At 35.7% G+C, this 12,199-nt stretch overlaps 1 protein-coding gene across 2 annotated transcripts in view; it reads right to left on the reverse strand.

The window, feature by feature from the left end:
- Window positions 1–9,428: 9,428 nt before the first annotated feature.
- Window positions 9,429–12,199, reverse strand: part of COPS2 (COP9 signalosome subunit 2) — a 30,398-nt gene continuing 27,627 nt past the window's right edge. For both annotated transcript variants that reach the window (XM_032176314.2, XM_032176315.2), the window contains exon 13: window positions 9,429–11,997. In XM_032176314.2, the coding sequence (XP_032032205.1) occupies window positions 11,853–11,997 (145 nt within the window). In that variant the 3' untranslated portion in view covers window positions 9,429–11,852. The remainder of the gene's footprint in view (window positions 11,998–12,199) is intronic.

A 12,199-nucleotide genomic window follows, 5' to 3' on the forward strand; every position in this document is an offset into this window, starting at 1 on the left:
AAAAAAAAAAAAAAAAAAAAAAAAAAAAAAACAAAACCACACGCAATTATAAAAGTACTAGAGGAAAACATAGGGGAAATGCTTCAGGGGATTGGCATAGGCAAAGATTTTATGGTTAAGGCTTTGAAAGCACAGGCAACAAAAACAAAAATACACAAATGGGATTATATTAAACTAGGAAGCTTCTGCACGACAAGGAAACAATCAACAGAGTGAAAAGACAACTTGTTGAATGGGAGAAAGTATATGCAAACTATTCGTCCAACAAGGGACTAATATCCAGAATATATAAGGAACTCAACTAAACAGTACAAAAAAAAAATCCCATTAAAAAGTAGTCAAAGGATATGAATAGACATTTCTTAAAAGACATTCAAATGGCCAACAGGTACATGAAATAATGCACAACATCACTAAACATCAAAGAAATGCAAATCAAAACCACAATGACATATCATCTTACACCAGTTAAAATGGTTATTATCAAAAAGACAAAAATAACAGATGCTGGGAAGGATGCAGAAAAAGGAACTCTTATACACTGTTGATAGGAATGTGAGTCAGTACAGCCATTATGGAAAACAGTATGGTGATTTCTCAAAGAACTAAAAAGAGAACTATCATATGATCCAGCAATCCCACTACTGAATATTTATCAAAAGGAAAAAAATCAGTAAATCAAAAGGATACTTGTACCCTGTGTTTATTGTAGAATGATTCACAACAGCAAAGACATGAAAAGAACCTGTGTCTATCAACAGATGAACAAATAAAAAGAAAAATGTGGTGTGTACACACATACACACACACACACACAAATACTATTCAGCCATAGAAAATAATGAAATCCTTGTCAATTTGCCACAACATGGATGAAACCAGAGGTCATTATGTTAAGTGAAATAAGCCAGGCACAGAAAGACAAATATCACATGTTCTTACTCACATGTGAGTGCTAAAAAAGTTGATGTAATGGAGATAGAGATTAGAATGATAGATACCAGAGGCTGAGAAGGGTGTGTATGTGGGGTGGTTGAAGAAAGGTTGGCTAATGGGTATAAATACACAATTAGAAGGAATAAATTCTAATGTTCGATAGTGGAGTAGTGTGACTATGTATTGCCTATTTTAAAATAGCTAGAAGATAGGACTGAAAATGTTTCCAACACATAGAAATGATAAATTCTCAAGGTGAAGGATACCCTACATAGCCAGACTTGATCGTTACACATCCTATGCACGTAAAGAATATTACATATGCCCCGTAAATATGTACAAGTATTATTTATCAATAAAATCTGTCATTTATAAAAATCAAAGGCCAGGCGTGGTAGCTCACGCCTGTAATCCCAGCACTTTGGGAGGCCGAGGCAGGCGGATCACCTGAGGTCAGGAGTTCGAGACCAGCCTGGCCAACATGGCGAAACCCCATCTCTACGAAAAATGCAAAAATTAGCCGAGTGTGGTGGCCGATGCCTATAATCCCAGCTACTCAGGAGGCTGAGGTAGAAGAATCACTTGAACCCAGGAGGTGGAGGTTGCAGTGAGCCAAGATTGCGCCACTGCACTCCAGCCTGCGTGACAAAGCGAGACTCCTTCTCAAAAAAAAAAAGTTAAAAATAGGCATATGTATATATTTTTTTCAAAATATACACATAACTAAATACATGGAAAGTAAACTGAAAAGACATGCTATTATGCCAAGTGACAAGGATTATGACTTTCTCTGTTCTATATACCTGAGGTTAAAAAGAATCACTCAAGTAAAAAAAATGAAGCCCAGAGAGATTAAGTGGCAAGATCTCAATTCTTAGTCAACCATATAATGCAGGTCGCCTGTTTCCTAGGTCTTTCTACTCTACCACACTTCTCTTTCCTGGGAAGCTGAAAGTGGCATCTATTAAGATAGCAACCTTGGGCACAGTGGCTCACGACTGTAATCCCAGCACTTTGGGAGGCCGAGGCGGGTGGATCACCTGAGGTCAGGAGTTTGAGACCAGCCTGACCAACATGGTGAAACCCCATCTCTACTAAAAATACAAAAATTAGCCAGGTGAGATGGTGGATGCCTATAACCCTAGCTACTTGGGAGGCTGAGACAGGAGAATTGCTTGAATCCAGGAGGCGGAGGTTGCAGTGAGCCGAGATTGTGTCACTGTACTCCAGCCTGGGTGACAGAGTGAGACTCTTTCAAAAAAAAAAAAAAAAAAAAAAAAAACCAAAAACGATAGCAACCTATCGCTAGAATTCATTATTTTTTCCACAGAAGCACAATCTCACTCAACTGTTTTCTGATTTTCTATTGAGGAGAAATGGCCATTACTTCTGAGATATCATTGCCTGTAAATTTAATTATTCTTGCCTCATGAGCATTCAAATATGTAAAGCCAAGTATGTACTTTCAGATATTAGGTTGGCATAAAAGTAACTGCAGTTTTTTCCATTACCTTCAATGGCAAAACCTGCAATTACTTTTGTACCAATCTAATAAAACATGGTAGTTTTAGATGTATTGTTATTCCACTGTGAATTTGAGATTACTCAAAATACAATTTTTCAATGTTGTTTATATTTGAACTGGTTTGTTTCTTCTAGACAAACCCAAACTTTTCTATAATTCATGATTTTTATATTAACATCTAGCTATAATGATATTCTGAGATATCACAAAAATTGATAAACCAAAAGGGCTTTGTTTACATATAAAAAATTCATTCTTCATCAACAAGGAAAAATTGACAGCTTTTGTGGGGACATACAAATGTTAGGTAAAGCCATGGATTTCAACAATTTTATAGTTAATAGGCATCAAAGAAAAACTTTAAAGTTAAATGCTTATAAATATACAGTGTTAGGTCAGGCACAGTGGCTAGCTCCTGTAATCCCAGCACTTTGGGAGGCTGAGCCAGGCAGATGACCTGAGGCTAGGAGTTCAAGACAAGCCTGGCCAACATGGTGAAACCCGTCTCTACTAAAAATCAAAAAATTAGCTGGGCATGGTGGCACACACCTGTAATCCCAGCCACTTGGGAGGCTGAGGCAGGAGAATCGCTTGAACCCGGGAGGCGGAGGCTGCAGTGAGCCGAGATCGCGCCACTGCACTTCAGCCTAGGCAACAAGAGCGAGACTCCATCTGAAAAATAATAATAATAAAATATATATAAATACACACATACACACACAGTGTTGGAAAGGAAACAAATTGGTTTTAAAATACTTTATAGGAAGAGACATTTTGTAGAAAGCTGTTTGTTATTAATGTTTGGAGTTATAGTTGGCTTTATTTCAAAATTTCCTAAGTTATTCTACTTAACATTCAGAAGATGGAAAAAAGAACCAGCTTTCAGGTAAGGACAAATACTGCATGATCATTTATGTGAGGTATCTAAAATAGTCAAACTCACTGAAGCAAAGAATAAAATGGTTGCCAGGGGCTGGGGGTTGGAGAAATGGGGAGATGGTAATTAATTAGTATAAAGTCAGTTCTGCAAGACGAAAAAGTTCTAGTGGTCTGCTGCATAACATTGTGCCTGTAGTTAATAATATTCTATTGTACCCTTAAAAATCTCATGTTTAGTGTTCTTACACTGTCTCAAAAAACAAAACAAACAAAACCACCACAACCACCAAAAAAAGGACTTAAAAAAAAACCGTTAGGCCGGGTGCAGTGGCTCACACCTATAATCCCAGCACTTTGGGAGGCAGAGGCAGGCAGATCACGAGGTCAGGAGAGTAATTTCATTTAAATAGTCATCCTTAATTTCTCACTATAAGTTAAAGTTTTTTTGTTTGTTTGTTTTGTTTTTTGAGACAGAATTTTGCTATTGTTGCCCAGTCTGGAGTGCAGTAGCACGATCTTGGCTCACTGCAACCTCTGCCTCCCGGATTCAAATGATTCTCCTGCCTCAGCCTCCTGAGTAGCAAAGACTACAGGTGTGCACCACCACGCCCAGCTAATTTTTGTATTTTTAGTAGAGACGGGGTTTCTCCATGTTGGCCAGAACCTGCTTATAAATATACAGTGCTTATATATAAATATATAAATGCTTATAAATATATGCATATATATTTATATATATATATGCAGAACTTGGCCAACATGGAGAAACCCCGTCTCTACTAAAAATACAAAAATTAGCTGGGCGTGGTGGTGCACACCTGTAGTCTTTGCTACTCAGGAGGCTGAGGCAGGAGAATCATTTGAATCCGGGAGGCAGAGGTTGCAGTGAGCCAAGATCGCGCTACTGCACTCCAGACTGGGCAACAACAGCAAAACTCTGTCTCAAAAAACAAAAGAAACAAAAAAAACCTTCAATTTATAGTGAGAAATGAAGGATGACTATTTAGATGAAATTACTCATAGTTAAATAGAAGAGCTGGAACATCTCCATCATTCCACTGAAAATGCTTATTAACATTACCAAAGACTTGCATCTTGCTAAATCCTAGGGCCCTTCTCTGCCCTTATTTAACCTCTCAGCAGCATTCAGTTAATACTGTTTGAAATGCCCATTTCTGTGACACCACTCTCTTTTATTTCCTAGCTCCTTGTCCACTATTTCTTTTACCAAAAAATACTTTCTTAAGTGTTCTCATTTAATCATACCACTGTCTACCAGTTACTCAGTAACAAATCCAAGAGCCATCCTTGATGTTTCTCTCCTTCATAACCCCCAAATTCAACTCATAAGCAAATCCTTGTCGGCCTTATCCTGATCTTATCCACTTCTCCCGTCCTAGTCCAAAAATCTCCATCATCTTTCATCCAGACTTCTGCAATGGACTCCTGTCTCCCGGCCCACACTCTTGCCCCATACAGTAATTTTTCCACATAATAGCCAGTATCATCTTTTAAATTTCCAGTCTTCCCAGTGTATTTAGAATAAAATCTCAGCTAATTACCCCTAAGACTACACATAATCTGGTCCCCGCCCACTTCTAAAGTCTTATCATACCCTGCCTCGTTTGAATCTGAGATACCCATCCCTACGAAGATGCACTTAACCTCTGCCTGAACTGCTCTTCCTCTAGATCTGCATGTCCAGCTTCTTTCCTCATTTAAGTGTGAAATAAACTTTTATTGATAGAATGGTTCTCTAAAATTAACTTGTGTATCTGCCTCTCCCCATACAGCTAAGCTCAAGTATAATTTATTCCATATGGTATTCTTCAACTTTAGAATGGTCCCTAGCACATGGTAGGCACAATAAATACCTGATTAAGCGGTTAGAGAAAGGATATAACCCTTTTAGTATTCTAGCATGTTTGAATTCCTTTCTTTACCTGTTGGTGGTAAAGACCGTAATGACAGTGACTTAACAACCAACCCTACCTTACCCAATTAGTACATTAGTTTATTATCTATATTTAGTCCCAAAGCTTTTTGAGACAAGGTCTGTTACCCAGGCTGGACTGTAGTGGCATGATCATGGCTCACTACAGCCTCAATCTCCGTGGGCTCAGGTGATCCTCCCACAACAGCTCTGGAGAAGCTGGGACTACGACCCATACCATCATGCTGGCTAATTTTTATTTTTTTTTGTAGAGATGGGGTTTCACCATGTTGCCCAGGCTGGTTTCAAACTCCTGGGCTCAAGTGATCTGCCTGCCTTGGTCTCCCAAAGTGCTGGGATTACAGAAGTGAGCCACCTTGCCTGGCCACAAAACTTATTTTTTGAGTTAGGTAACTCTTCTTCAGTTGAAGACCACTATCCTACAATGGTTCATAATCCAAAGCTTAAAATAGGTTTCTGGAAAGAAACAAAAAAATTCCATTCATTACTCTAAAAATTGAGAGCTGGGAATATAAAACTATTAAGTACCACAAATAAAATAACTCAAATGTCAGATGTATATTGCTTATGTAGTTTCTTGCTGGGCTAATGCTATCAACATAATACCACCTACCACTGCTGTGTGAAATGCAGCTGAAATAGAAGTAGCTAATCTTCTTCACTCCTCTTCTACTCCCACAACTTGGAAGGCCAAAGGATTTGCAATGACAATTGGCAGTGACATTAGTTTTACACACTTACATTGGAACCTTGGTTATATGGCTATTAGTCTGAAAGTTCTTTTGACTTTCAAAAGCTGTCAGATTGCGTTATCACTGTACTTCGAGATTAGGGTGGTCCATTCCACCACCAGGTGAACGTTACATCTGAGACCACTATTTTCGGATATATAATAAATTCACAAGTGGTTTCTTAGATGTTGCAGTCCTTAAATAGTTCATTTTAAAGCACCATAACAAGGCTTACAAAGCTTGGGAGAGAACATTTCTTACCCCACGTCTTTCCTTGGCTTAATTTCCTGCTTTAAAGTGTTTAATTTTATACTGAAGGAATAATTCCTAAGAGACATTTGTTTGCAACATGAATTGTTCCAGGTCAGATAATTAAACAGCTCAGGAGAGACCAGCTCCTCCATGAATGCTTCAAAGCATAATAAAAAGGTAATCTTCAACATGGAAAATATTAAAATCCTTTCAAACCAAATGAACAGGATTTTTAGTACTTTAGAGAAACACTCTGAAAACACCCAACAGCTATTTTACAGAAGTATACATTTTTGAAGTACTAGATCAAGCATATATATTGTAAAGTTACTGTGCTGATCTTGGGCATTGTAACTAATGTAATACAGTTAATACTTAAGAAGTAGATTGCATACTTTTTATTACCAATAAGGAATGTGCACTTCCAGCTAAGTAAAAAAACCCTTGAGTATTTAATCCTTATAGCATCTTATGACACATCCTGCACATATAATCAGTTCTCAATTATTAATTGGTGGAACTGACCACTTCAGGCAGACGTCCTGTTACATTCCTAATCACCTACTACTTCCTTCCCACCTAGTGTTAGCTCAAGGAATTTGTTACCTTTTATATTAGCTTATGATAAACAAAATGGAGAAAATTTATAATGCAACCAATTACGTAACACATTGCAAAACCAAACAACTTTCTATTTTCCACGTCATTGCTCCATTTCTTGAAATATATTTTAATTTTCTTCAGTGTAATTTAAAATAGATGCATAAAAATTTATTACTGTAGTAAGCAGTAAGGGATAGCCAGAACAGAAATTTGAACAGAAATTAGATACTCAACACTTGGCATTAATATGTTGCTAATAAGCATGCCAACTTTTGACAACTTCATGGGATGACGCTAGAGATTACTTTTTCTACTCTCTAAACTCCCATAAAATGGATGTACAATAAAACAACCTTTAGCAATTAAATTTTAAAATGCCCTTACTTCAGAATTAAAAAATTACTCTAGATTATGTAAATTTGGACAGTCTTCCACATGAAACCTAGTCATAACACGCAAGTTACTGGTACGCTGGTAATTCTTTTCATGGCATATGACATTTGCCTGTGTCAGAAATAAGTGATATTAAGTAAAATAGAAAACTGGAAAATTACTATGATAAACTGGTGATGAATTTTGTACTCCAACAAGTATGTTTCACTTATTACATATGTATACATATGCACACAAAAAAGTTTTGGCCAGCTCTTCATGTGGAAATTCTGAGCAAAGTTTATAATTTTGCCAACACAGGACAAAGTTGCCCCTGAATATTAAGTATTTAAGAAATAATTTTTTCTTTTTTCCTGTCACAGGGTTTTAAGGTAGACTTGGCATATACCTTTGATGCCCTAATATTTTTAACTACTACAGGTAGTTTCGATATTATTATACATGACACTAAAAAAGTAAAATTTTAGAGAACCACACACTGGTTTCTTCTGAGACATTACCTAAGACAAATCTTAAAATTCAAAAGCAAATAAATGCTGCTAAATTTTAGCATCAGTTTAAATTTGTGGTGCTTAATATAACACAAATCCTCCAAATGGCATTTAAACCCACATTTTAATGGCCCAAGAAGTTACTATAAATTTAATAATCTCGAGTTAAAGAGAACCTCCAATTTGTCTTCGTTACGAAATTTCTGCCAAATTCCTGCTTAAAACTGTATCAGGCCAGGCGTGGTGGCTCACGCTTGTAATCCCAGCACTATGGGAGGCCAAGGCGGTGGATCACCTGAGGTCAGGAGTTTGAGACCAGCCTGGCCAACATGGTGAAATCCCATCTCTACTAAAAATACAAAAATTAGCTGGGCGTGGTGGCGGGTGTCTGTAATCCCAGCTACTCGGGAGGTTGAGGCAGAAGAATCACTTGAACCCAGGAGGTGGAGGTGGCAGTGAACTGAGATTGCGCCACTGCACTCTAGCCTGGGTGACAAAAGCGAAGCTGTTTCCAAAAAAAGGAAAAACAAAAACAAAAAAACTGTATCAAACAAATATAAATAGGATGCTGACTTCGGGGAAAAAAAAACCTAAAACAATGAAAACAAAAAGAAAACCTCCAGAAAAAGAAAGAGAAGAAAATTTTAATTTTGGTCACATAAATGAAGACCAAATGCCTTTTGTGTCACATTCTGAAACCTGATACTCCATCTCTTGTTCTGGATAGTGTTCTTAAACACTTTGAAACAAAATAGTTAAATGTCAAATTCCTTTTTTTTGTTATATATTTCAGTTCAAAATGTTTATCTTCTTCAAAATGCTAGAAATATTTAGTCATAAATCCCATACGAAGAATGAAACTCCCAGCTTTACTTGTGTATGCTCAAGTCTCACTTCAAAAATCTAAATCAAAAGAAAAATTTTCAGGTTTAAAAGTGACTAAAATAATATTTTTAAAAATCCTTAGTAAATTAATGATTACAGATCTCTGAGCTTCTTAAAAAGAGGTAAAGGGAATCCACTAGGCAAATAATTTTTTGTCTTATGGACTAACTGCTTCACCCATAGACTTAGACTGACACTGACACCACAAAAGTATACATACCTGTGTTTACTGAAGAATTATAACTATTGATTAAAAAAGAAAATTTCCCACAAAATTTCTACCAGCATGGATATTTTAAATACTAAGAATAAGACTTTTTCAGTCTAAGACAAATCTAAGCCTTGTGTAAGGTAACAAACAGTACCACCCACAGCACAGCTCATTTAAAATAGGCCTCACTTAAATATTAGGTTCTCAGTTTTCTTGAAAGATGTATCAGCCTGTAGTTAGAAGGGACTCATGTAATGAGAGCATTAATTAGTACATATATACTCATCTTTAAAAAGAAATCAGTTATGTTACATTAAGATGTAGAGAAAAAGTATTTAATCAACAACTTTAATGTAAGAGCAAGAATGAGTAATGGAAATCCAGCTCTTGTAGCAGACAGCATCTACTTGCGGCAGCCAAAGATTTCTTTGCAGTAACTTTTAGCTAGGTCTAGGGATAAAAAGAAAAATGAGATGAACACATTACAATATGATGTAAACCACTGGTACGGTTTTCACAAAAGTGGAAAAGATTTAATCAGTGAATAAATGCTACAAATTTGCCAATCGATTTTTAACTTCCCCTAAATTTATATTTTGATAAGCAATCTCTAAGACTTCAACTCTACAATATTTGATGCACAAAAACACAGAAAAATGTTTTAAGGGAAGAATAAATTATTTTAAGTTGGTCAGACTGTTAAGATATATTTAAAAACCTGTATTCCAGAACAAAAGTCACAGATGACTAACAGAAAAAAAAAGAACACACCTATATCTGGGTAAACAAAGCTATGTAATACACAATTACAATAAATTATTATGGTATAACTTTGGAAACTGTTACATATTTAGCCCAGTTTTCCAAATAACAAGTGCATGCTTTCTCTCTAGAAAGTGGAAGATGCACTATTGTACAAAGCAAAGATAGCACAGGAGAACTGGGCACTGTAAGAATTGGAGGATAAAGGTTAAATCATTTCATTCAAATCTTTGAATTCTAATTCCATCAACTCTAAGTTAAGAAGGGCTTTAGCTTTCAAGGGTTATCACATGCATACATATTTGAATACAGGCACAAAAACTCATCATTTTTATTTGGATAACAAAGGGTCTCCAAATTATATTGAAAAATAAATCCTAATCAATATCGCTCTTGTAAAAAAAGTTTAGCACACTTTTCACAAATGATTTATGTAAAAGAGAAGAAAATACACATAATTTTATAATATGTTAAACTCTTTTATTCCCTACCATAGACATTTTGTCTTTTGTTTTCTTTCCGTTTTCTACAATTTCCAACTTGTACCTGTGTTTAATACTGCTTTAGTCTGCTAAAGACATTAACTGATTGCTTTTCTAAATCTAAGGATTATATATTTTAGTATAAATATATATCACATATTTTCGTAAAATTTTGACAAAACCGAATAAGCATGCCTTATTTTAAGTCCATGCTCCTTCCACTGTTTATAAAATCTGATTTAATGATCAAAAAATTCTTGGTTGTCACTCTTCTGTAACCACAATCTTCCTTCTGAACTGCCACCCAGTTTTTACATAATAATAACAAGCAATAGAAAAACCAAAGAAATTATGTTAATCTTAGTTCTTCCTTTCGACACTATAAAATAATGTGAACTTTTAAAAAAATGAAACAAATACATCCAAAACTCAATACATTCAAATGAGCTGAGTTCCTTTAAGGTAGTTACCTTGGAAGGCCACACAGTTCATTCTCCTAAGTATACTGCCACTGCTCAAAAAACCTTTAAAACTCTTTTGGGATTGCTTTCAAAGCCAGTTACTTACTTTCTGCATTACCTCAAAGTTAGGTGGAAGTTTTGGAAACTTTCATTTGGTGCCAAATAATGGTAACTAAAAATAATCAAGCTTCCTAATACTATATTTTTTAAAACAATGTATAATCATAAAGTTTAGCGTGTGTGACAAATTAACTTTGAATGCAATTCTAAAAGAGTAAACTCAGCAGGTTTTGGGCAATGGTAGATTGCTGGCATTAGGAAATAACCTTCCAGCATGATCACTATGCAGAGTAACATTCATTTAGCTGTCTATGTTCTGGCATATTCGTTTAAAGTGAACATTCTGAGAGTTAGTATTCTTTTGAAAAGGAATATCACTCTTTAAAAAAAAAGAATTTTATTCCTTTAAAGCATCACTGTCATAACTATGCACGTGTGTTAGAAAGTAGTTCTCCTTACTCTATCAATAAAGACTACTTTTAAAAACTTGAAAGCAAATAACCAACTTATTTGCCCCCAGGCTTTTTAAAATCGTTAAATGAAGATAAAATAATTTGAAATTTCCAAGGTACTAAAAAACAAAAGAACTCCAAATGTAATAAAAACACATCAAGAACCAAACTACAATTTCTGAGCTGCACTGTTTATTTTGCTGCTTGAAACCTAAGTGACAGTATGCCACTATAATTATGGGGTTTCGTCTAAACCTTTACTACACTGCAGGTACAGAAATATACGGACACATTTTTAGAGAATTGACATTTTGCAAAATGCAGCAAACATTTTAATTTATACATGAGAAAAGGAAGTGTTCAAAAGGGTATGCATTTCAAGTTATTGCAGGTTATTTGTGAGAGAATTTCTGCAGGTAAAACATGTTTAAATTTAACCAACAGTAGCGTGTCAGTGTATTTAAAATCATGACAAAAATCTTCTCTCTGGTCATGTTGCCCATGACAAATTACTATGATGTTGTATGTTTAGGGCAAGATGTCAATACAGCATAAATCCCATGGTATTTTGGTTTTCTTCTGGAGATTAAAGCTGTTTTTCTTGGGATAAATGCAGCAGCAAAACACAAACCAGTTGATCAAAAAAGCACTTCTGCCATAACTCCAATAATTTTCAGGACACATCAACCGACAGTAGTTTTGCCATTCCCAGTTCTTTTAAGGATTACATCTCTGCACTGTTGCCTTAAGGACGTCTGTAAAAGCTTGTTCTCTGTTAAGCCAGTTTACTGACTACAGCCTGGTTGAGAGAATTTAGTTGGTTGGTCCATTTATCTAGTGCAGTATATCGTGCACCACCCCTCTTCTGATGATCCAGTTCAAGGAGTTGGTTGACTTGATCAATTCGGCCATGAATAGTGCTAGAAATAAATAAATAAGATGTGTCTACAAAAGACTTTCATCAAGCACAGTTTCTGGACTAATGTTTCATAAAATACAGTATCAACAAATGCCAAAAAAAGCAGCTGCCTACATTAAATGAGTTCAGTGTTAGTTTTAACTTCACTGTGTTATTCAAACTCTAGATAGAAACCAGATTTCAGATACTTTTCATCAGTTTCA

The sequence above is a fragment of the Hylobates moloch genome, unplaced genomic scaffold (genome assembly GCF_009828535.3).
Source record: "Hylobates moloch isolate HMO894 unplaced genomic scaffold, HMol_V3 SCAFFOLD_14, whole genome shotgun sequence".
Taxonomy (NCBI): domain Eukaryota; kingdom Metazoa; phylum Chordata; class Mammalia; order Primates; family Hylobatidae; genus Hylobates; species Hylobates moloch.